Source organism: Oncorhynchus clarkii, chromosome 12, assembly GCF_045791955.1.
Source record: "Oncorhynchus clarkii lewisi isolate Uvic-CL-2024 chromosome 12, UVic_Ocla_1.0, whole genome shotgun sequence".
In the NCBI taxonomy this organism is placed as follows: domain Eukaryota; kingdom Metazoa; phylum Chordata; class Actinopteri; order Salmoniformes; family Salmonidae; genus Oncorhynchus; species Oncorhynchus clarkii.
The window spans coordinates 7,743,306-7,770,192 of NC_092158.1; the positions used below are offsets into that span (position 1 = coordinate 7,743,306).

Here is a 26,887-nt window from a genome sequence, read left to right on the forward strand (position 1 = left end):
AACCAATCAACGTTCCCGACCTTTTCGGAAGTTGTATGCGCAGATAATCATACGAGCGCTCACAAACCAACGGGAGAAGCGAAGGCCGGTTTATTTCAGTATTATTATTACCTAGCTAGTAATTCATAAAAATATACAGATTTGATACAATTTCTACATGGATATGGCGGAGAAGGTAACGAAAACTGCAGGTAAAACTCATTGGGTAACGTTATGTAGCTAGCTACTGTACAATGCTGAAATCTAGTGTCAAGTGTTTCATCAGACCGGTGTGGCTAGTTAGCTTGCATACTTTTTAAAATTATTTCATTTAACCTTTATTTAACTAGGTTAAGTTGGTTAAGAACCAATTCTTATTTTACAATGACGGCCTAACCCCCGGACAAACCCTCCCCTATCCCGGACGACGCTGGGCCAAGTGTGCGCCGCCCTATGCGACTCCCAATCATGGCCGGTTGTGATACAGCCCGGGAATCGAATCAGGGTCTGTAGTGACGCCTCTAGCACGGAGATGCAGAGCCTTAGACCGCTGCGCCACCGGGAACCCACCGGTAGCACAACCGTATCTTGACTGTCTAGCTAGCTAAAACAAGCTAGTTAAACATCCTACGTTTGTTTGAGTGCCCTTTTCACTTCTGTCATACCTGTCTGTACCTAGCTGAGGTTCTCAACTCCACAATATGTAAATACAGTGCATTCGGAAACTATTCAGACGCCTTGACTTTTCCCACATGTTGTTACGTTACAGCCTTATTCTAAAGTTGATTAAATATACCCCCCCCCCCCCCCCTCTTATCAATATATACACAATACTGCATAATAACAAAGCGAAAACAGGGTTTTAGAAGTTTAAGTACATCTCTGGAGAGACCAGAATATAAATCTGATATTTCAGTTTTTTTATATTTTAATAAATGTGCAAACATTTCTAAAAATGTCAATATGGGGTATTGTGATGTCATTCTGGGGTATTGTGATGTCATTCTGGGGTATTGTGATGTCATTCTGGGGTATTGTGATGTCATTCTGGGGTATTGTGTGTTGATTGAGGAGGGAATACAATTTAATCCATTTTAGAATAGGGCTGTAACGTAACAAAATGTGGAAAAGGTCCAGGGGTCTGAATACTTTGCCAATGCACCACTGTAGCTCCAACCTTTGAGTGGGTGAAATAGGCTGCGTAGTGGGATGTCAAATATGGGATTTAGCGTCGTGAATGATAATTGATCATGTCAAGCTAGGTTTAGAGGAAATGACAGGCATGCAAGATCAAGTATTACAGTGCTTTCACTTTTTTTCCAGGTGAACTGTATGTGTCTGACAAAGAGGGGAATGATCAGGATGGTGATGGAACAGAGCAGAAGCCTTTCAAGACCGCGTTGAGGGTAAGAGGAATCAGCGTTGTCTCTTTTGTTTTTAATTATTTACACCCTTCAACAGAATTGATATGTCTACGATCCCTTGAATAAAATCACAGTTAAGTGCTGTAACAACAGCTATGTGATTTCACAGGCATTGACATTTGCTGGAAAAGAACCATTCCCAACCATCTATGTGGACTCTCAGAAGGAAGGAGAGGTACATAGTTACAACAAGCAAAATAATAATCATCAAAACACAAACCCAGCACAATGTGAAGATGTTTTCCTTTGGTTTCTCTCTCTCTGTCTCTCTCTCTGTCTCCCTCTCTCTCCCTGTCTCTCCCTGTCTCTCCCTGTCTCTCTCTGTCTCTCTCTCTCTCTCTCTCTCTCTGTCTCTCTCTCTGTCTCTCTCTCTGTCTCTCTCTCTGTCTCTCTCTCTGTCTCTCTCTCTGTCTCTCTCTCTCTCTCTCTCTCTCTCTGTCTCTCTCTCTGTCTCTCTCTGTCTCTCTCTGTCTCTCTCTCTCTCTATCTCTCTATCTCTCTATCTCTCTCTCTCTATGTCTCTCTCTCTCTCTCTCTCTGTCTCTCTCTCTCTCTCTCTCTGTCTCTCTCTCTGTCTCTCTCTCTGTCTCTCTCTCTGTCTCTCTCTCTGTCTCTCTCTCTGTCTCTCTCTCTCTCTGTCTCTCTCTCTCTCTGTCTCTCTCTCTCTCTGTCTCTCTCTCTGTCTCTCTCTGTCTCTCTCTGTCTCTCTCTCTGTCTCTCTCTCTGTCTCTCTCTCTGTCTCTCTCTCTGTCTCTCTCTCTGTCTCTCTCTCTCTCTCTCTCTCTCTCTCTCTCTCTCTGTCTCTCTCTCTCTCTCTCTCTCTCTGTGTCTCTCTGTCTCTCTCTCTGTCTCTCTCTCTCTCTGTGTCTCTCTCTGTCTCTCTCTGTCTCTCTCTGTCTCTCTCTGTCTCTCTCTGTCTCTCTCTCTCTCTCTCTATCTCTCTATCTCTCTATCTCTCTCTCTCTCTCTCTGTCTCTCTCTCTCTCTCTCTCTCTCACACTCTCACTCTCACTCACACACTCACTCACTGATTTTGTTTCTCCTATTCATCCAGCGTTGGGCAGTGATCTCCAAGACACAGAGGAAAAATGTGAAAAAGTTATTTGCTAGAGAGCAGATGAAGAGTGACTCCAAAGACAAAAAGGAGGTACGTTGGGGAGGCGGAAAAAGGGAAGTGTGGCACCCTATCCCCCATATAATGCACTGCCTCTGGTCAAAAGTAGTGCACTAGGTAGGGAATAGGGTGCACCATGTAGGGAATAGGATGCACCATTATAATTATACACACTATTGTCTTCAGCCATAAACTGTATACTCACAGGTAGCAGTAGTGTATGTAAGCGGCAATTTATGTAAATCGTTTTTTCAACTTTGATTTGAAGGCAGAGGATTCTGAGAGACGAGAGAAGAACCTGGACGGAGCTAAGAAAGTCACCATTGAGAATGACTCCAGCCTTCCAGAACCCAAAACGGTCAGATCCACTATATTCTCTTTAGTCAGCATCCTGTCAGAAACTCCTCATCTTTGGAAATAAAGAGTATAATTTTTGTCTTCCGTTATGTTTAAATATTGAAATTGAATCAACACTTTCCCAAAAGGTTAAAATCTATCAGCTGGAGCCTCTCCGGGGGGAGAGGGTGAAGGTGTTTGGTTGGGTGCACCGAATGAGAAAACAAGGTGAGGATTGTAGAAAGACAAAGTCCACAATGAAGGAAGATAGCGGTAGTTTTAGCGCTAGCTTAGCGCGAAGACTGGAAGTCTCTGGGTATAGCTAGCTACCCACCAAAAAATGTGTTCCGTGACCCAGAAAACAGAACTGAAACATTTCTGCAACACTGTGTAAATAATGTTATGAACATAAATACTGTGTGATTCAAAACTTGTAAAAGTTACACTTAATTTAAAAAATAAAATCTTTAATCTAAGTTATGATATTTTAGCATCGAAATCACAGCGCATCTTGGGTAATCTCCATAGCAACCTTGCTTACTTTTGTTGCACACTGGTCAGAACCAGTTGTGAGTTCGGTGTTCGTCTCAAGCAACACAAGTTACCTTCACTGATGAGTTTTAACAGTTTATTTTTACATTTTAATTAATTAATTAACATTTTTAAAAATATTCTTTAAGAGTTTTATGCAGTGGTTTTCTCAGTTAATATAACACATTCTGGCAGCTGCATTTCAGTGGAGGCTCCTCAGAGGAGGAAGGGGAGGACTTATCATTTTGTAAAAAAACAACATTTTTATATAAAAATTACTATACTAAAAATGATCCTTTTTATACTAAATATTTTCACATCACCAAATAATGGATTAAAACACACTGTTTTTCAATTTAAGTTCACAGTAGTCTCATCAGCACTTTGTAGGGTAGCACCATGGTGTAGCCGGAGGACAGCTAGCTTCCTCTGTGTACATTGGCTTACATACAAAACCTAGGAGGTTCATGGTTCTCACTTCCTTCCATAGACTTACGCAGTAACTATGACAACTTCCGGAGGACCACCTCCAACCTATCGGAGCTCTTGCAGCATTAACTGACATGTTGTCCACCCAATCAAAGGATCAGAGAATGAATGTAGTACTGAAAGCATAAGCTACAGCTAGCACTGCAGTGCATAAAATGTGGTGAGTAGTTTTTTTTCTTTCCCTACCCCTTTTTATTGAGTGATATCCAATTGGTAGTTAGTCTTGTCCCAACTCTTGTACGGACTCGGGAGAGGCGAAGGTCGAGAGCCATGGGTTCTCCGAAAACACGACCCTGCCAAGCCGCACTGCTTCTTGACACACTGCTTGCTTAACCCGGAAGCCAACCGCACCAATGTGTCGGAGGAAACACCATACAACTGGTGTCTGAAGTCAGCGTGCATGCGCCCGGCCCGCCACAAGGAGTCGCTAGAGCGCAATGGGACAAGAATATCCCGGCCGGCCAGACCCTGGGCCAATTGTTCGCTGTCTCATGGGTCTCCCGGTTGCGGCCGGCTGCAACACAGCCCGGGATCGGGCTAGTGATGCCTCTAGCACTGCGATGCAGTGCCTTAGACCGCTGGGCCACTCGGGAGGTCACGTGGAATTTGACTCGTGGCGGTAATACGGTCACAGCAACAGCTCTAACGTTGACATGATCAGTCCAATCAAAGCTACTGTAGATCTAACGTGAATTTACATAATATTATCTGTGTCCAATGACCTTTGAGCCTTCTTGGATGGGCACTTCTAATGTAACTATGGCAGCACCCAAGGGGCGTGATTTTTTTTTTTTAGCTCTCCCCTTAGATTTTGCGGTGACGTAGTGTCCCCTTGAGTGACAGAACACTGAGCCAATCACGGCGCAACTAGAGAACATTACAACCTCCTACGCTCTGTATTTTTTCCCTTGCTTCCCCACCACCACAGAAAGCACTGAGTTAGGATGAAACGCATTTTTAAGCTCAAGAAAGGAACCTTGTTTGTATGCGGCTTTTTTTAACTGAATTATATTTTTTTTTACATTGTTTGCAAACTGATGTGACACGTATTAATGTCGAAATAACATGCAAAACAAGCAACAAAATGTTTTTTTTTTAGCTAAACACAGAGATGCAAACCAGTTACCTTTTGGCGAAATTCGCCGTTTTGAATCCAAAATAGTTAAAGTACTTGATTCGTTTTTTGGGGGGTTCTAATATCCGCGTTTGGGTCACTAATGACTGTAAGCGAACCAGTGATACATGTTTGAAGCAATTATGTCTGCAGCCAAGGCTCGAGCCTGCGCTCAGTCATTCACCTAACAGAATGCAGCACGCGACTGAAGAGACAACCAACTTGCTAGTTACAGCATCAGCGCGCGTTCTGGAAGTCAGCGGAGAGTGGAAAGGCAGTTTTGATTTGGTGATGAAGCCTACTTCATGAGCTGTAACCGAAAAACGGGCATTTATAAAGTTTGAGTTGAGGGAGTAAGCGTGGTGGAACAAGAATTGTTAGCAATGTTAAGTACTGTTATCTTGCTACAGTAGCTGGATCTAGTTATCCATTAGCTAGCCAGAGAAATGTTGAGCAACATTATCTAACTTAGCTGCTGAAATAATTGAGTTTATAGTGTGGAAATTAGCTGGCTAACAAAGTTAGTCAGACCGCTAGCTAGCTAACGCTACAACATCAGATGAGGTGAAGTTATCTCGAGGAACCAATTAGCTACAGTGGTTCGTCCTTTAAAAGTTGCAGCGTACTGCGGCACAGCTTGAATGGTGCCGCAGAATTCTATGGCACGTTATTTAAGTGCCAACCACTGGTACCATCAATGCTAGTTTAACCACCAGAGGGCATCTTTGAGAGGCATTTGATACCATTCAATAATGGCTGTACTAGAGAATTTAACCTTTTTTTTGTAAGAACATAGTATATGGGACTGATTTGAAGGAATTTTGCTTAATTAATTAGATTAATATTATGGTGTATCTATTCAAAGGAAAAAGGAAAAACCCTTTGGGTTCCCATTAGGATGCAACGGAAAATATGTCGCTGTACAACCAACATGACATTCAGGAGTAGGCTACCGTACTTGGCTATTTAGCTAAAGAATCCCTGTGTCGTTCGGGGCACGCGGGAGACCGGGGGTTCAATTCCCTGACGGGGAGGAAGGAGTAGACTGTCCTTGTAAAGAAGAATTTGTTCTTAACTGACTTGCTTAGTTAAATAAAGGTTACACTAAGAGCATAACATGTCTACACCCTAATTGTATAATTGTAGTCTAACCAATACCCAAACTGAAATTCAGTCAAAATAAAAACATCTCATTGATTCATCAGTGCAGAACGAAACGTTGTAGGCTGTAGCTTCAAATCCTATTGCTTCTAACTTCAATATGCTCTTTAAATAAATAAGACCTACACCACGTTTAACAGCACTAGTGAGACTCGTCGCCTACGGATTAAACTGAAATTGCAACCAATCACGGCCGGTTGTGATACAGCCAACCTAACTAAGAAATACATTTGAGGATATAATTCTCCCCCTATCCTCCTTCTAGGCAAGTCTATTGTCCAGCCACCTGCTAATAGCCATAATGGCGCTGTACAACGTGACCGTGTGTGTTTGAAAGAGTATTTTCCTGTAAGCAACAATTTGTTTACCTTCATTAGACAACTTTGTTCCAATATTTCTGTAAATCAACATTGCCATTTTGAAAGTATTTTTTTATCAATATGCTATTAACGAAAGCATAAAGATGCCATTATTAGTTACATTATTTTAGTTTGAACGTGCAGCCTGGCACTAAGAACAGCGGGAACTTTTCCCTAGTCAGCTCCATTATTAGTTTAATGCCCCTTAAAGTGTTGCTCTGTGCTACCCAGTGTGACGGGCTGGGGGTCCACATCCTCCTCCTCCCTTCCCCAAAGCCTATAAAGGCTGTCGTGGTAACAAGCGTTCTATTATAAAGGCTGTCGTGGTAACAAGCGTTCTATTATAAAGGCTGTCGTGGTAACAAGCGTTCTATTATAAAGGCAGTCGTGGTAACAAGCGTTCTATTATAAAGGCTGTCGCGGTAACAAGCGTTCTGTTATAAAGGCTGTCGTGGCTAACTGCAATATTAGTGTATTTTTAAAAAGAAATTCTACGAGTTTGGTTCACATCAACCACTTTTTATTTTACACACAGAGACTGATTATGTAGATCATATTATTGGTTGTTTTAATTAGTTCACAGTTAAAACTTGCATTTCAAGAAGGGATCCAGACTAAAAATCACTAGAAATTAACATTTTAAAGCTGATTTAAAAAAATAAATATATATATATCACTAGCAGGGATTTTTTTTGCATGTTTCAGTGCAGATGTAACTTTTCCACTTTTCAAACCAAGATGTTTTCCTGTCAACTTTAGCATCCGGACAACCTTTTCCACCCTTTTTTTGTTATATCTGAAAGGTGTTGCCGGTATCGAAGCCTAAACTTTTATTTCCACGAGCCAACCTGGTCATGGTTGCAGGAAAGTTCTGCCTGCGGCTTATTATGAAATTAACTGTAATGCCGAGGCGTTATTGACACCCACTACGCTCTTAAGCTCTTGGTGGTTCTAGACGGCGGCCGTTACTAGTATCTACCTGGCAGTTGTGCACTTTTTTGGCAGTTGTGCACTTTTTGGCATGTCACTTCGTCCATCACACATGCACTGTTTTCTAACCACAGCTGGATGTATCCATACATAATACTGTGGGAATAAATATCACTGAATTCTGAAAATATTGGAATTAAGTAGGCTAATGCAATTGAAAGCATCAAATGTGTTTCTTACTGAAACTACCAAAGTCCTTCAATTGTTATCAACTATTCAAAGCATTAGCCTAGCTGTGTGGAGTCGCTATTTCAGCACCGTTTCGCACGGTTTTGAGACAAACGTGGGGGATTTGTCTTTTCACAGAATCTCGGTTTTGGATATTTAGTTAGGCTACAATTAGCCTGTGGAAATGTTAGCTAAGTTGCTCATGATCATCTTGTCTAGGTGGGTCATTGATTATCACTGATCAGAACAGTTTGCCAGCATGTTATGTAGCTTAACGAGTGGATTATTTAGCTCGTCAGTCGCAGTCAGCTAGTAGCCTAGGTTTATTTCCTATCAACAGCCTGTGACTTGTCTGATAATCAATCAACGTGATATTTTGTTTCACTGAGTCTCTGTTTTTAGGCTATAGTTAGCTAATTCTCTGGCTGGGCAAATTTAAGTGGAGGTGGTATAGCTCATCTATTCATTTGGTCATCTACCACTGATCAGAAACATTTAGCATGCTACAATGTAGCCTACATGCTGTAATGTAGCCTAAATGCCACATGCTGTAATGTAGCCTAAATGCCACATGCTGTAATGTAGCCTAAATGCCACATGCTGTAATGTAGCCTAAATGCCACATGCTGTAATGTAGCCTAAATGCCACATGCTGTAATGTAGCCTAAATGCCACATGCTGTAATGTAGCCTAAATGCTACATGCTGTAATGTAGCCTAAATCAAGCCTAGGCCTATCATTTTGCTTGTGTGGCGGCAACTCTAAAACGAAGCAGAGTGAGGGTAGGAACCTGGATCAAAAAAGCATGGGCTTGGGCTCTGTTTCAAAATATCACTTTTATATGGTTGGGAAAAATATTATTGGTATTTTTCTTCTATTCTTACTATAAAATGTGTGTTGACTGTGATCTGGGTAGCCTACTTACTGTACGTGTGTCTCGTTAGTTGTTTTGTTCAACTCATACCTGTCGTTTTATCCTATTTTAATTAACGTGCAACTTTTAACAGGTTTTGAACCACACGGTGTTCATATTCATAACATTCTGTATGCGATGATTCAACTTTGAAGTTTTGTTTCCTGGGTCACGGAAGCCTTTTTTTGGTGGGTGGTGACCCTGACTTCTAACCAACACCATCTAGGGTTCCTATTTCCTTTGTATGATGCACTACAGACCATTTTATATTTTAGGCCGTTTTTATATTTTATTTTTTAGTTATTTATTTTTGTAATTTTTTTTAGGGGTTAGATCAGCTTAAATAGTGCAGATAGATTGTAGCTTCCATCAATCTAATTGTTTGCATCACTTCCAATTTCCCATATATATATATATATATATATATATATATATTTTTTTTTTTGTAAATATATTTTTGAGGTCTTTGCATGAATTAATGAGAGAGGCTCATAGCGTGTTTGCTATTCTCTTGCTAGGAAAGAACCTGCTGTTCATCGTGCTGAGAGATGGAACTGGTTTCTTGCAGTGTGTTCTCAACGATAAATTGGTATTTAAAAAAAATGGCTCTCTTTTAAAACACTTGTTACCAAAACTCTTTTAAAACTTTAAAAAAAAAATGACAACAAAATTAATGATATACATTTTTTTATGGCCCCACTTGTTCATTTTTTTCATTTGTAATCTCCTTTTGGACCTTTGTCACCGTTATAGTGTCAGTGCTACAATGCCTTGGTGCTGTCCACGGAAAGCACAGTGGCTCTGTATGGGACAGTGCAAGAAGTACCTAAAGGAAAACAGGTAAACATTCCTCAAATTTAATATCCATTATTGTTTCAAGCCTAACCTTTTTTTTGTTGTTGTCCATGACTAGGCTTAAGCTGTGTCCCGGGGGGTGGGGGTGGGGGGGTCGGTCCCAATTAGTATTACATTTTTTATAATAACGGTATTATGACTGGCCTGTCTTCTCTTCTCCTCCTCCACGAGGCTCCTGGAGGTCATGAGCTGACCTGTGACTTCTGGGAGCTGGTGGGTCTGGCGCCGGCTGGAGGAGCTGACAACCTGCTGAATGAGGAGTCTGATGTGGACGTTCAGCTCAACAACAGACACATGATGATCCGTGGGGAGAACGTGTCCAAGATCCTCCGGGTCCGTTCCACTGTCACACAGTGCTTCAGGGATCACTTCTTCAACCGCGGATACCATGAGGTACAGTCAAAACTAGTACCCATCCACACAGACACAACAGGATGGATATTCCATTTAACATGTGGGTACATCACAATCTTTCCATGTTTCTGATCTCTTTTTATAGTATACATATACACTGTAATGTCCATCACCTGCTGTCGTAGGGTTCCTATTGCTATTGTTGATGTTAAAGATTAGGTCTGAATTGTGAATAAATTCTATGTTGTCATCCTTGTGCATGTTTACACATCTTTGTGACTTATTTAAAACGTCTTAAGGATCTCTACAGATCGGTGTCCCACCCTCGGGTTGAGCTAACGTGCGCTAATGTGATTAGCATGACGTTGTAAGTAACAAGAACATTTCCCAGGACGTAGACATATCTGATATGGGCAAAAAAGCTTAAAATCTTGTTAATCTAACTGCACTCTCCAATTTACAGTAGCTATTACAGTGAAAACATACCATGATATTGTTTGAGAATATTATCACAATTATCTACTTGAACATGTATTAATAAACTAATTAGGCACAATTATCTACTTGAAAATGTACAGATTGACCAATTAGGCAGACTTGATACAACATGTTGAACAGAAATACAATGGTTCATTGGATCAGTCTAAAACTTTGAACATACTGCTGCCATCTAGTGGCCAAAACCTAAATTGAGCCTTGTGTCCTAAGTCAGATAATGGCCTTTCTCTTGCATTTCAAAGATGATGGTACAAAAAATTACAAAAATAAAAAAAAACATGTATGTTTTTTTTTCTTTGTATTGTCTTCTACCAGATCTAATGTGTTATATTCTCCTACATTCATTTCACATTCCCACAAACTTCAAAGTGTTTCCTTTCACATGGTACCAAGAATATGCATATCCTTGCTTCAGGTCCTGAGCTACAGGGAAGTTACATTTGGGAATGTCATTTTAGGCGAAATTTAAAAAAAAAGGGTCCGATCCTTAAGAGGTTTTTATATATATATATATATATATATATATATATATATTAAGAGGTTTAAATCATTTTGCTCTTTGGAGAGGATAGGTCATCCACAAATATACACTACCGTTCAAAAGTTTGGAGTCACTTACACATGTCCTTGTTTTTGAAAGAAAGGCATATTTTTATTTGTCCATTTAAAATAGCATCAAATCGATCAGAAATACAGTGTAGACAGTGTTACTGTTGTAAATGACTATTGTAGCTGGAAACGGCAGATTTTTTTATGTAATATCTACATAGGTGTATAGAGGCCCATTATCAGCAACCATCACTCTTGTGTTCCAATGGAACATTGTTAGCTAATCCAAGTTTATCATTTTAAAAGGCTAATTGATCATTAGAAAACCTGTTTGCAATTATGTTAGCACAACTGAAAACTGTTGTTCTGATTTAAAGAAGCAATAAAACTGGCCTTCTTTAGACTAGTTGAGTATCTGGAGCATCAGCATTTGTGGGTTTGATTACAGGCTCAAAATGGCCAGAAACAAAGACATTTTCTGAAACGTGTCAGTCTATTCTTGTTCTGAGAAAGGAAGCCTATTCCGTGAGAGAAATTGCCAAGAAACTGAAGCTCTCTTACACCTCTGTGTACTACTCCCTTCACAGAACAGCGCAAACTGTCTCTAACCAGAATAGAAAGAGGAGTGGGAGGCCCCGGTGCACAACTAAGCAAGAGGACAAGTACATTAGTGTCTAGTTTGAGAAAAAGGCACCTCACAAGTCCTCAACTGGCAACTTCATTAAATAGTACCCACAAAACACCAGTCACAACGTCAACAGTGAAGAGGTGACTCCGGGATGCTGGCCTTCTAGGCAGAGTTCCTCTGTCCAGTCACAACGTCAACAGTGAAGAGGAGACTCCGGGATGCTGGCATTCTAGGCAGAGTTCCTCTGTCCAGTCACAACGTCAACAGTGAAGAGGAGACTCCGGGATGCTGGCCTTTCAGAAGAAAAGTCTTTGTTTCTGGCCATTGGAACACAGGAGGGATGGTTGCTGATAATGAGCCTATGTAGATATTTAATTTTAAAAAATCATCAGTTTCCAGCTACAATAGTCATTTACAACATTAATAATGTCTACACTGCATTTCAGATCATTTTTATGTTATTTTAATGGACCAAAAAATGTGATTTTCTTTAAAAAATAAATAAATTAAAAGGACATTTCTAGGTGACCCCAAACTTTTAAATGGTAGTGTGTAATGTATAGAATGATCTCTTTGTAAAGCCATTCTAAAGCTATGTTTTTTTGTGTTTGCTTTCCCACAGATCACCCCACCCACCCTGGTGCAGACCCAGGTGGAGGGAGGTTCCACCCTGTTCAACCTGAACTACTTTGGGGAGGAGGCGTTCCTGACCCAGTCCTCTCAGCTCTACCTGGAGACCTGCATCCCTGCTCTGGGAGACACCTTCTGTGTCGCTCAGTCCTACCGCGCAGAGCAGTCCCGCACCCGCAGGCACCTGTCTGAGTGAGTAGTAGTACTGGAAAGGATGGGAGCTATTCATTAAGGCACCCAATGTGCACTATAGCATGGAGGGAATATCTTAATGTATAACAATAAGAAACATTCATTTGTTTTTCGATGCATTTAAAAAAACGCTTTGCACAATATTATTTCATATATTATATATATTATTTAAAAATAATATATAATAATAGTATATACTATAATATAATAATATTATAATAATAATAATAATATATTATTTTATCTACAGTATTTTATCTACAGTATTTTTTTTTATTTATTTGAGGTATTCTGATGATAAATAACTTTTAGTCTACAGTATATTGTCAGGAAATCCTCGAGTTCTGTTTGTTTACCGTAGCTCCTCCCTCCCTCTGTAGGTACACTCACATAGAGGCAGAGTGCCCCTTCATAACCTATGAGGACCTACTGAGCAGGCTGGAGGATCTGGTGTGTGATGTGGTGGACAGAGTCCTGAAGTCACCTGCTGCTTCTCTACTCTACCAGGTCAACCCTGTACGTCTGAGGTTTTATAAGGAGCTCTTTGCAGCTATTCTCACTCTCTCTCTGTCTCTCTCTCTCTGTCTCTCTCTCTCTGTCTGTCTCTCTCTGTCTCTCTCTCTCTGTCTGTCTGTCTGTCTGTCTGTCTGTCTGTCTGCCTGCCTGCCTGCCTGCCTGCCTGCCTGCCTGCCTGCCTGCCTGTCTGTCTGTCTGTCTGTCTGTCTGTCTGTCTGTCTGTCTGTCTGTCTGTCTGTCTGTCTGTCTGTCTGTCTGTCTGTCTGTCTGTCTGTCTGTCTGTCTGTCTGTCTGTCTGTCTGTCTGTCTGTCTGTCTGTCTGTCTGTCTGTCTGTCTGTCTGTCTGTCTGTCTGTCTGTCTGTCTGTCTGTCTGTCTGTCTGTCTGTCTGTCTGTCTGTCTGTCTGTCTGTCTGTCTGTCTGTCTGTCTGTCTGTCTGTCTGTCTGTCTGTCTGTCTGTCTGTCTGTCTGTCTGTCTGTCTGTCTGTCTGTCTGTCTGTCTGTCTGTCTGTCTGTCTGTCTGTCTGTCTGTCTGTCTGTCTGTCTGTCTGTCTGTCTGTCTGTCTGTCTGTCTGTCTGTCTCAATTCAAGGGCTTTATTGGCATGGGAAACATGTGTTAACATTGCCAAAGCAAGTGAGGTAGACAACATACAAAGTGAATATATAAAGTGAAAAATTAACAGTAAACATTACACATACAGAGGTTTCAAAACAGTAAAGACATTACAAATGTCATATTATATATATATATACAGTGTTTTAACAATGTACAAATGGTTAAAGGACACAAGATAAAATAAATAAGCATAAATATGGGTTGTATTTACAATGGTGTGTGTTCTTCACTGGTTGCCCTTTTCTCGTGGCAACAGGTCACAAATCTTGCTGCTGTGATGGCACACTGTGGAATTTCACCCAGTAGATATGGGAGTTTTTCAAATTTGGATTTGTTTTCAAATTCTTTGTGGATCTGTGTAATCTGAGGGAAATATGTCTCTCTAATATGGTCATACATTGGGCAGGAGGTTAGGAAGTGCAGCTCAGTTTCCACCTCATTTTGTGGGCAGTGAGCACATAGCCTGTCTTCTCTTGAGAGCCATGTCTGCCTACGGCGGCCTTTCTCAATAGCAAGGCTATGCTCACTGAGTCTGTACATAGTCAAAGCTTTCCTTAAGTTTGGGTCAGTCACAGTGGTCAGGTATTCTGCCACTGTGTACTCTCTGTTTAGGGCCAAATAGCATTCTAGTTTGCTCTGTTTTTTTGTTAATTCTTTCCAATGTGCCAAGTAATTATCTTTTTGTTTTCTCATGATTTGGTTTGGTCTAATTGTGCTGTTGTCCTGGGGCTCTGTAGGGTGTGTTTGTGTTTGTGAACAGAGCCCCAGGACCAGCTTGCTTAGGGGACTCTTCTCCAAGTTCATCTCTCTGTAGGTGATGGCTTTGTTATGGAAGGTTTGTGAATCACTTCCTTTTAGGTGGTTGTAGAATTTAACGGCTCTTTTCTGGATTTTGATAATTAGTGGGTATCGGCCTAATTCTGCTCTGCATGCATTATTTGGTGTTCTACGTTGTACACGGAGGATATTTTTGCAGAATTCTGCGTGCAGAGTCTCAATTTGGTGTTTGTCCCAGGGCCCAAGTCTGACAGAATATGTGCATAAGATCTAGGTGCTGCTGTAGGCCCTCGTTGGTTGGTGACAGAAGCACCAGATCATCAGCAAACAGTAGACATTTGACTTCGGATTCTAGTAGGGTGAGGCCGGGTGCTGCAGACTTTTCTAGTGCCCGCGCCAATTTGTTGATATATATGTTGAAGAGGGTGGGGCTTAAGCTGCATCCCTGTCTCACCCCACGACCCTGTGTGAAGAAATGTGTGTTTTTTGCCAATTTTAACCGCACACTTGTTGTTTGTGTACATGGATTTTATAATGTCGTATGTGTTACACCCAACACCACTTTCCATCAATTTGTATAGCAGACCCTCATGCCAAATTGAGTCGAAGGCTTTTTTTAAAATTAATAAAGCATGAGAAGACTTTGCCTTTGTTTTGGTTTGTTTGGTTGTCAATTACAGTGTGCAGGGTGAATACATGGTCTGTTGTACGGTAATTTGGTAAAAAGCCAATTTCACATTTGCTCAGTACATTGTTTTTGCTGAGTCTGCTGTTAATGATAATGCAGAGGATTTCCCCAAGGTTACTGTTGACGCATATTCTACGGTAGTTATTGGGGTCAAATTTGTCTCCACTTTTGTGGATTGGTGTGATCAGTCCTTGGTTCCAAATATTGGGGAAGATGCCAGAGCTAAGGATGATGTTAAAGAGTTTTAGTATAGCCAATTGGAATTTGTTGTCTGTATATTTGATCATTTCATTGAGGATACCATCAACACCACAGGCCTTTTTGGGGTTGGAGGGTTTTTATTTTGTCCTGTAACTCATTCAATGTAATTGGAGAATCCAGTGGGTTCTGGTAGTCTTTAATAGTTGATTCTAAGATCTGTATTTGATCATGTATATGTTTTTGCTCTTTATTCTTTGTTACAGAGTCAAAAAGATTGGAGAAGTGGTTTACCCATACATCTCCATTTTGAATAGATAATTCTTCGTGTTGTTGTTTGTTTAGTGTTTTCCAAATTTCCCAGAAGTGGTTAGAGTCTATGGATTTTTCTATTACATTGAGATGATTTCTGACGTGCTGTTGATTTCTGACGTGCTGTTCCTTCTTTTTCCATAGTGTATTTCTGTATTGTTTTAGTGATTCACCATAGTGAAGGCGTAGCCTCAGGTTTTCGGGGTCTCAATGTTTTTGGTTGGACAGGTTTCTCAATTTCTTTCTTAGATTTTTGCATTCTTCATCAAACCATTTGTCATTATTGTTAATTTTCTTCGGTTTTCTATTTGAGATTTTTAGATTTGATAGGAAAGCTGAGAGGTCAAATATACTGTTAAGATTTTCTACTGCCAAGTTTACACCTTCACTATTACAGCGGAACGTTTTACCCAGGAAATTGTCTAAAAGGGATTGAATTTGTTGTTGCCTAATTGTTTGTTGGTAGGTTTCCAAACTGCATTCCTTCCATCTATAGCATTTCTTAATGTTACTCAGTTCCTTTGGCTTTGATGCCTCATGATTGATTATTGCTCTGTTTAAGTAGACTGTGATTTTGCTGTGGTCTGATAGGGGTGTCAGTGGGCTGACTGTGAACGCTCTGAGAGACTCTGGGTTGAGGTCAGTGATAAAGTAGTCTACAGTACTACTGCCAAGAGATGAGCTATAGGTGTACCTACCATAGGAGTCCCCTCGAAGCCTACCGTTGACTATGTACATACCCAGCGTGCGACAGAGCTGCAGGAGTTGTGACCCGTTTTTGTTGGTTATGTTGTCATAGTTGTGCCTAGGGGGGCATATGTGGGAGGGAATGCTGTCACCTCCAGGCAGGTGTTTGTCCCCCTGTGTGCTGAGGGTGTCAGGTTCTTGTCCGGTTCTGGCATTTAGGTCGCCACAGACTAGTACATGTCCCTGGGCCTGGAAATGATTGATTTCCCCCTCCAGGATGGAGAAGCTGTCTTCATTAAAATATGGGGATTCTAGTGGGGGGATATAGGTAGCACACAGGAGGACATTTGTCTCTGTTAGGATAATTTCCTTTTGAATTTCTAGCCAAATGTAAAATGTTCCTGTTTTGATTAATTTAATGGAGTGAGTTAGGTCTGCTCTATACCAAATTAGCATACCCCCTGAGTCCCTTCCCTGTTTCACACCTGGTAGTTTGGTGGATGGGACTACCAGCTCTCTGTAACCTAGAGGGCAACCAGTAGGTCCGTCTCCTTTATACCAGGTTTCTTGCAGGATGACAATGTCTGTATTACCGATTTCTTTGGTGAAGTCCGGGTTTCTGCTCTTTAGGCCAAAGGCAGATGACCTCAGGCCTTGGATATTCCAGGATAATATAGTGAAGGCTTTTTGTTCCATAGAGTGTCCAATGTTGTTGGTCGTGGTTTGGCCTCAGGCCAGTAAGTGTGAGCAGAGCCTGCTGAGCATCTGGTACATGCCATTGGCTTGGGCGAGTGTGAGAGTGGGGGTTGGGACTGTTTGCCCGCTCACTACCTGGGCGTATGTGTGGCTTCCATGTTGAGGCCCTCTTTGCGGGGGTGGGGTGCATGGGGTGGGCAGGAGTGGCATAGGTCTGATCTGAGGGGGCCTAAATGGGGTGTGGGCATGGTTGACGTGGGGGGGTGTTGATTGGTGGGGGTGTGGATGTGTCTGGGTGTACTGTGGTCTGGATGTAATTCCTCTTGGCGTGGGTCCTCTATGTGTAGGTCCAGGGGGGGGTCCTGCAGATCTGGGAGGGTGTCTCGCTGGTCTGGATGGGGTGTCTATTGATCTGTTGCTCCTGTGTGAAGTGTTGGGGATACGTTTGAGAGCGATGTCCTTTAGAGTTCGGGCAAAGGTGGGCACTGCTGCCTTGTAGATGTGGACCTGGTCGTAGAGGCTGTTCTAGTCCAGGGTGGAGTGGTGGGCCAGGAAAACGTTTGGTTTTGAGGCACAGTCACGGGAAATACTTGCATTTACCTGCTGTATTGTGGCAGGGTGGAAGTCTTTTCGCGGTAGCAGGGTGGAGATAACCACTTGTGCGTTGGGGAAAGTAGAAGAAGCCTTTTCAATCACTCCCTTCAGTGCTGTGGCCACCCTTTACAGCTGTGCTCTCAGGTCGTTTGTGCCTGTGTGTATTATTATGTGGCTGGGTGAGCCTAGTTTGGCCTCAGACAGAAGGTCTAGGGCGCGCTGGGTGTTTGGACACCAGAGTTTAGACACACTGTGTTTGGGAAAAAGTATTTTTTTCTTCTATATATTTCCCATTTGAGTCCATAAGTAGTACAATCTGTGTCTTGTGTTTGTCCTCAGTGGGTGTGGGGGGGTTGTCAAAAGGGCTATCAGGGTGGCTGACAGGGGGGGGTGCTCAGAGGGGGTGAGAACCTCTGGGCTTGGGGTTCTTCATTTGTCTGTTCTGCTGTGATGTCGACTCTATGGTCAGGGTCTGGTGTGGACTGTTCTGCTGTGGTGTCGACTCTATGGTCAGGGTCTGGTGTGGACTGTTCTGCTGTGGTGTCGAGACTTTTGTTGGGTGCTGAGGTGGGCTGTTCTGCTGGCTTCTCTGGGGGTGGCCACCTCTCTAGTGGGTTGTTCTCTGTCACACGCCGTCCCCCTCAACTTCTCCTCCATCCCCCTCACCCTCTCCCCCATCCCCCTCAACCTCTCCTCCACCAGCAGTCTGATACTCTCCTCTAGTGCTCTGTTCTGCTCCTCTTTCTCCTGTTGTATTTGTCTCACCACTGTCCAAAGTGCAGATATGTCTCTGTCCACCTCCAGCTCTCCGGGTCTGGTTAAGGGGCTGTTGTTGTGCTGGACTGTTGTCTGGGTCTGTGCTGACTGAAGTGTAATCACCTGCTGTTCCAGCTCCACCTGCCTTACCTCCAGCTGGGTGAATTTGTCCTTCATTTCAATGAGGGAGTGGTAATCTGTGCTGGGAGGTTGACTCTCCGCTGGGGGTTGTTCATCTGTGGGGTTACATAATGAGGAGGTCTGGTCTGACCCGCTCGGTGTGGGGGTATCTTTATCAAGGGAGAGCTTCTCCTGCTGGGCTAATTCTTTGATTAGGTGAAAGTCCAGCTGAAACTGTTTGTGGTTATTCTGTACCATTACTGTTCCGGATTTATAGATATTTATATTACTTAACTCGTTATCCACCCCTCGTTAATCCCCCCTCTCGTAACAAAGGGGTAGTGTGCTAATATAGCACTGTGCCATGCCAGGGGATGGTTTGTGTGGAAGATAAGGTTGCTGATGTTCCCATTTTTGTAATAGTCAGCAAAAAGTGTTTCTTGATTTTCCATAAGGAGCTTCTTCTTGTGGTCTTTTCTTGCCTTATCATTCTTTACATGCAAAGGGTACTGTATTTTAATTACCTCTGAACAGCGGGAGGGAGCTTCTAAGGCCTCTCCATTTGGTTGGGGTAGACTGTGTGACTCTCCTGCCATTGTTGGGCTAATGGGCTTTAACACCTCTCACTTGACACGTCAGTGCTAGTTGAAGCTGTATCAAGCTTGGCAGAATTATGTTAGAATTCAGTCCTTATAAAGTAATGTTGTGTATTTTTCTTCTTGGCTTTTGGAAATAAAATATCGTTTCAGACTAAACATTACTCACTCAGTTCCAGGTTGGATGGTGTTTTCAGGTTTCTGAGAATTTGCTGTATAGGGTAATAAGTCCTTGGTTGTTGTGAACTTTCCAGGTGATTCCGTAATTTCGTCCAAAATCAGGTTGTAGGTTTTAAGTTTTGATTTGAAGTAGGGGTTATGTTGAAGAGGGTAGAATCCAGTATGTGTTCCTGACAAAAGATTAGGAGTTAGATAAACTTGGATTTATCTTTTTTAAAGAAAATGCTGAAAAATGCAGGAGCTCTGATCCTGACCTCTGGTCTCTCTCTCTGTCTGTCTCTCTCTCTCTGTCTGTCTCTCTCTCTCTGTCTGTCTCTCTCTCTCTGTCTGTGTCTCTCTGTCTGTCTGTCTCTCTCTCTCTGTCTGTCTGTCTCTCTCTCTCTGTCTGTCTGTCTCTCTCTCTCTGTCTGTCTCTCTCTCTCTCTCTGTCTCCCCCCCCCCGTGGTCTTGATAACTGAGGTAGATGTATTCTTAAAGATTTCATCTCATAAAAATGTTTTTTTCTATTTGAGATTCAAACTTCCTTTTTTTGACCTCATTCAAAACGCCTCCCTCAAATCCTCAGTGCGGTGGTGAAAATCTGAACCCGATTTTTATGTGGTCTGTCCTTTACCTCTTTTGTCGACCCCAGGACTTCAAGCCCCCCAAGAGGCCCTTCAAGAGGATCAACTACTCTGACGCCATCATCTGGCTGAAGGAGCACGACATCAAAAAGGATGATGGGACCTACTATGAGTTCGGAGAGGTACATTTTGACTATGGATAAATGACATTTGACAAATGGTTTAAGGTCGGCATGAACCACAGTCAATTATAATCACTCACATCTAATCACTATCTCACTCCAGAATTAATCTTTGGCTAGCATGAACCCGTGGTTGTGTTTTTTTTTAGGACATTTAGTGCTGGTTTCCTGGGCACAGATTGTGTCTAGTCCTGGATTACTGCTACTTTTAATATTGTTCTTTGTCTAGCACCTGGTTTAATCTGTGTTGGGGAAACTGGCACAGATACGCAAAATGTCCGCTAACTGTTTACCCACTCATCAATGTATTGTTCAGTGGACCTTCTCTTCGTCCAGCTCCTGTTATTATTGTGACGTTATAAAACCGCTCTCCCTCCTTGGTTTCAGGACATCCCAGAGGCCCCAGAGAGGCTGATGACTGATGCCATCGGTGAGACCATCCTGCTGTGCCGCTTCCCGGCTGAGATCAAGTCCTTCTACATGCAGCGCTGTCCTGAGGACCGACGCCTCACTGAGTCGGTGAGTCCCCGACCAGCAGAGAGCTTACCTCACCCAAACCATCACCCTTTTTTTCCATTTTTTTCAAAAATGTTTGAGTTCTGATCTAGAATCAGTTTTGCATTTTAGTTCGTACTGAATAGGCTGCGGATCCATAGGTAACCATAGTTAACCGCCCCATCTCCCCTCCCTTCCATTTTAGATCCATAGGTATCCATAGGTAACCGCCCGTCTCCCCTCCCTTCCATTTTAGATCTATAGGTAACCATAGGTAACCGCCCCGTCTCCCCTCCCTTCCATTTTAGATCTATAGGTAACCATAGGTAACCGGCCCGTCTCCCCTCCCTTCCATTTTAGATCCATAGGTAACCGCCCTGTCTCCCCTCCCTTCCATTTTAGATCCATAGGTAACCATAGGTAACCGCCCCGTCTCCCCTCCTTTCCATTTTAGATCCATAGGTAACCATAGGTAACCACCCCGTCTCCCCTCCCTTCCATTTTAGATCCATAGGTAACCATAGGTAACCACCCCGTCTCCCCTCCCTTCCATTTTAGATCCATAGGTAACCATAGGTAACCGCCCCGTCTCCCCTCCCTTCCATTTTAGATCCATAGGTAACCGCCCCGTCTCCCCTCCCTTCCATTTTAGATCCATAGGTAACCATAGGTAACCGCCCCGTCTCCCCTCCCTTCCATTTTAGATCCATAGGTAACCATAGGTATCCACCCCGTCTCCCCTCCCTTCCATTTTAGATCCATAGGTAACCATAGGTAACCACCCCGTCTCCCCTCCCTTCCATTTTAGATCCATAGGTAACCATAGGTAACCGCACCCGTCTCCCCTGGATCTCTTTCCACCAGAGCTGATCTGAATCACATTCTGGGTTTCCTTCTACCTCTACTTCACACGTTTTTTTGTAGTCACCCTCCTTTTCAGTTTTACATGTGACACGTCCATCTGCAGACCAACTATTTGATCTCAGTCAATTTCACGGAGGGCATTTAGATCATCTTTGAGTTAATGTCTGCGGCCCCGGAGATGAGTCTCCCAAACTCGGTCCTGGGGACCCCAAACTCGGTCCTGGGGACCCCAAACTCGGTCCTGGGGACCCCAAACTCGGCCCTGGGCACCCCAAACTCGGTCCTGGGCACCCCAAGCTAGGTCCTGGGGACCCCAAACTCGGTCCTGGGGACCCCAAGCTATGTCCTGGGGACCCCAAGCTAGACCGGCGTTTGTCATCCTTAAATTTCGGGTCTTCTCACTAAAACTTATGTAAGCATCCGAACGGTTTGGTCTACAAACTATTATGACCTATTATTATGACCCCCCCCCCCCACCTACTTAAACACGATGGTGTACTCCGTTTGGCTCTACGACCCCTCACAAGCCTCGTAAGACTCCTCTGAAGGTAGCCGGGTACCAGTTTTAAGATGAGGGGAAGTATACAGGGTATACAGGAAAATATTCAGATTCCTTGTTGTTACATTACAGCCTTATTCTAAAATGGATTTTTTTTAAAATTTGTTCATCAGTCTACACACCCCATAATGACAAAACACACACAGTTTTTATACTATGCTATTACTGTATATTCTTGTAATGAATAAGATTATATGGACAGACATCAGCACTGCGTCTCCGAAAGACGTTTTGAATATGGGCCCTAAAAAAACTACACCTGAATACCTCTGTATTATAGGATTAATATGATCCTCTCCAGTGAAATAACTTATTGTTGTCCCTGCTCCTCTCTCCAGTGAAATAACTTATTGTTGTCCCTACTGCTGTTCTCCCCAGGTGGATGTGCTGATGCCTAACGTTGGAGAGATAGTTGGAGGGTCTATGAGGATCTGGGATGCTGAGGAACTGCTGGAGGGATACAAGAGGGAGGGCATTGACCCAACCCCTTACTACTGGTACACTGACCAGGTACGTACATCTACCCCTTACTACTGGTACACTGACCAGGTACTTACATCTACCCCTTACTACTGGTACACTGACCAGGTACGTACATCTACCCCTTACTACTGGTACACTGACTAGGTATTTACCCCTTACTACTGGTACACTGACCAGGTATTTACCCCTTACTACTGGTACACTGACCAGGTATTTACCCCTTACTACTGGTACACTGACCAGGTATTTACCCCTTACTACTGGTACACTGACCAGGTATTTACCCCTTACTACTGGTACACTGACCAGGTATTTACCCCTTACTACTGGTACACTGACCAGGTACCTATAACCCCCTGGTATAGGGTGGGAAGAGTACTGAAAGTAGCTCATATAAAACTGTGAGAGACGGAATCTAAAACAAAAATCCAGAAAATCACATTGTATGATTTTTAAGTAATTGATTTGCATTTTATTGCATGACATAAGTATTTGATCACCTACCAACCAGTAACCACACCTACCAACCAGTAACCACACCTACCAACCAGTAACCACACCTACCAACCAGTAACCACACCTACCAACCAGTAACCACACTGTGTGTATAAATTGGCCCACAAAACACCTTTACAGCGTTCAATTTACAGCACTTCACTTTTTTTCTTCTCATTTGTTTTCTTTTTCCAAATGTTGTTACATTACAGACTTATTCTAAAATGGATAAAAAAAATTAATTAAAACTATTGACAAATCTACACACAACCGTAATGACAAAGCGAAAACAGGTTTTTCGCTTTTGCCATGAGACTCTAAATTGAGCTCCGGTGTTTCTATTGATCATCCTTGAGCTGGTTCTACAACTTGGACTCCACCTGAGGTAAATTCAATTGATTGGATATTATTTGGAAAGGAACACACCTGTCTATATAAGGTCCCACAGTTGACAGTGCATGTCAGAGCAAAAACCAAGCCGTGGGGTTGAAGGAATTGTCCTTAGAGCGCTGAGACTAGATTATGTCGAGGTACAGATCTGGGTAAGTGTACCGTAAAATGTCTGCAGCATTGAAGGTCCCCAAGATCAGTGGCCTCCATCATTCTTAAATGGAAGAAGTTTGGAACCACCAAGACTGGTCCTAGAGCTGGCATCCAGCCAAACTGAACAATCGGGGGAGAAGAGCCTTGGTCAGGGAGGTGACCAAGAACCTGATGGTCACTCTGACCGAGCTCCAGAGTTCCTCTGTGGAGATGGGAGAACCTTCCAGAAGTACAACGGTCTCTGCAGCACTCCACCAATCAGGCCTTTATGGTAGAGTGGCCAGACGGAAGCCACTCCTCAGTAAAAGGCACATGACAACCTTCGAGTTTGCCAAAAGTCACCTAAAGGACTCTGACCATGAGAAACATGATTCTCTGGTGTGATGAAAACGACATTGAACTCCCTGGCCTGAATGCCAAGTGTCACATCTGGAGGAAACCTGGCACCGCTCATCACCTGGCCAATAACATCCCTACGGTAAAGCATGGAGGAGGTGGCAGCATCATGCTGTGGGGATGTTTTTCAGTGGCAGGGACTGGAAGACTAGTCAGAGAGATCCTTGATGAAAAACTGCTACAGAGTGCTCTGGACCTCAGACTGGGGTGAAGGTTCACCTTCCAACAGGACAACGACCCTAAGCACACAACAAAGACAACGCAGGAGTGGCTACGGAACAAGTCTCTGAATGTCCTAAAGTGGCCCCAGCAAGAGCTCGGACGTGAACCCGATCGAACATCTCTGGATAGACCTGAAAATAGCTGTGCAGCGACGCTCCCCATCCAACCTGAGAGAGCTTGAGAGGCTCTGCAGAGAAGAATGGGAGAAACTCCCCAAATATAGTCAAAAGTCACACTTCATTCAAGGGTTTTCTTTATTTTTTATTATTTTCTACATTGTAGAATAAAAAAATCCAAATATTTTAGGTTCTTCAACGTAGCCACCCTTTACCTTGATGACAGCTTTGCACACTCTTGGCATTCTCTCAACCAGTTTCATGAGGTAGTCACCTGGAATGCATTTCAATTAACAACTTTAAGTGCAGTCGCAAAAACCATCAAGCGCTATGATGAAACTGGCTCTCATGAGGACCTCCACAGGAAAGGAAGACCCAGAGTTACCTCTGCTTTAGCGGTTACGTTCATTAGAGTTACCAGCCTCAGAAATTGCAGCCCAAATCAATGCTTCATAGATTTCAAGTAACAGACACATCTCAACATCAACTGTTCAGAGGAGACTGCGTGAATCAGTCCTTCATGGCCGAATTGCTGCAAAGAAACCACTACTAAAGGACACCAATAATAATAAGAGGAGACTTTCTTGTGCCAAGAAACATGAGCAATGGACATTACTGGTGGAAATCTGTCCTTTGGACCAAATTTGAGATTTTTTGGTTCCAACCGTCTTGTCTTTGTGAGACGCAGAGTAGGCGAACGGATGATCTCCACACGTGTGGTTCCCACCGTGAAGCATGGAGGAGGAGGTGTGATGGTGCTTTGCTGGTGACACTGTCTGTGATTTATTTAGAATTCAAGGCACACTTAACCAGGCATGGCTACCACAGAATTCTGCAGCGATACGCCATCCCATCTGGTTTGCGCTTAGGAAATAATACAATATGAGACGTGCTTCACAAATCTGATTTTGGCACGGCTTAGAATGCCTCTTGGAATGCCTCTCGGGAATGCCTCTTGGAATGCCTCTCGGAATGCCTCATCGACGCTGTCAGTTTCATAATGTCATATATATATATATATATATATATATATATATATATATATATAATCATTGTAATGGATCTATCCACTCGTTTTTCTGTTGTCAATAATCACATCCCCTCATTGTAATGGACCTATCCACTAGTTATTCTGTTGTCAATAATCACATCCCCTCATTGTAATGGACCTATCCACTAGTTTTTCTGTTGTCAATAATCACATCCACTCATTGTAATGGACCTATCCACTATTTTTTCTGTTGTCAATAATCACATCCCCTCATTGTAATGGACCTATCCACTAGTTATTCTGTTGTCAATAATCACATCCCCTCATTGTAATGGACCTATCCACTAGTTATTCTGTTGTCAATAATCACATCCCCTCACACACAAACTGTTGAGAATAGTTTGTGATGGTATAGTTACTAATGTTAACGTTGTGTCTTCCAGAGGAAGTATGGTACCTGTCCCCACGGTGGCTACGGGCTCGGCCTGGAGAGGTTCCTAACCTGGCTGCTGAACAGACACCACATCAGAGACGTGTGCCTCTACCCTCGCTTCATCCAGCGCTGTCGACCCTAAACTAAACAACTACCCTGGCCCCCTCTGTCTGCAGCTAGATGGCACTGCAACAGACCCAAGCGTACGTCCCAAATGGCAACTTTTATATATAGTGCACTTCTTTTGATCAGGGTTGATATTAGTCTGGTAAAAAAAAAAAAAAAAAAGTAGTGCACTACTTGGGGTGCCATTTGGGACGAAGCCCCATTATCCTATTAAACTGCAGGACACCAACTTACAACGCTTGAGAACCAAGACGAGATCACTTAATCATCACTTAATTAATCAAATCACATTTTTATTTTGTCACATACAAATGTTTAGGTAGATGTTATTACGGGTGTATCGAAATCCTTGTGTTTCTAATCTCTTATTAACAACGCAGTAGTATCTATTAATATATATATATATAGTATCTATTAATATATATATATATAGTATCTATTAATATATATATATATATATATATAGTATATATTAATATATACATTTATATATATAGTATCTATTAATATATATATATAGTATCTATTAAGATATATATATATATATATAGTATCTATTAATATATATATATATATATATATATAGTATCTATTAATATATATATATATAGTATCTATTAAGATATATATATATATATAGTATCTATTAATATATATATATAGTATCTATTAAGATATATATATATATAGTATCTATTAATATATATATATATATATATATATATATATATATATATATATATATATATAGTATCTATTAATATATATATATATATATAGTATCTATTAATATATATATATATATATATATATATATATATATATATATATATATATATATATATATATATATATATAGTATCTATTAAAATATATATATATATATATATATATATATATATATATATATATATATATATATAGTATCTATTAATATATATATAGTATCTATTAATTCACAAGCTAAAAGTAAAATAATGGAATTAAGAAATGTATCAATTAGGATGAGGATTATTTCAGGATACGAGACACAAATCTGCCAATTTTAAGGGTTTGAAATGTTATGGTGTTTTTTTTGTTGTTGTTGACAACTTGCAATTCATGCTGTCCAGCAAATCCAATATGTCTGCCAATAAATGTCTACTGTATGTGCTACTAAGATGATGCTGTTCAATGCTTTTTCTGTGTGGAGTTCATTATTCCTGGGTCCCAATTGATACTCTATAACCTAATATAGTAGGCCCATGACTATAGTGATGAGGATGTGCGACAAAGTCAGTCAATCAACATTTAGGTCATGTTTGCTCCCGAGTGGCGCAGCGGTCTAAGGCACTATATCTCAGTGTCACTACAGACCACCCTGGTTTGAATCCAGGCTGTATCACCACCAGACCGTCAT

General features: G+C 42.0%; 1 protein-coding gene and 1 long non-coding RNA gene across 2 annotated transcripts in view; both read left to right on the plus strand.

Moving 5' to 3' along the window:
- LOC139422672 (uncharacterized) overlaps positions 1 to 26,887 on the plus strand; it is a 1,300,889-nt gene that overhangs the window by 792,837 nt on the left and 481,165 nt on the right. The window lies entirely within an intron of this gene.
- LOC139422668 (asparagine--tRNA ligase, cytoplasmic-like) lies at positions 5 to 26,647 on the plus strand. The gene is made up of 16 exons (XM_071173848.1): positions 5 to 191; positions 1,303 to 1,385; positions 1,513 to 1,578; positions 2,458 to 2,550; positions 2,786 to 2,875; positions 3,003 to 3,081; positions 9,097 to 9,167; positions 9,332 to 9,418; positions 9,605 to 9,826; positions 12,085 to 12,284; positions 12,665 to 12,800; positions 19,652 to 19,765; positions 20,153 to 20,284; positions 22,062 to 22,193; positions 25,373 to 25,895; positions 26,434 to 26,647. The coding sequence occupies exons 1-15, from the start codon at positions 158 to 160 to the stop codon at positions 25,502 to 25,504; spliced, it is 1,671 nt and encodes a 556-aa protein (XP_071029949.1). The 5' UTR covers positions 5 to 157; the 3' UTR covers positions 25,505 to 25,895; positions 26,434 to 26,647.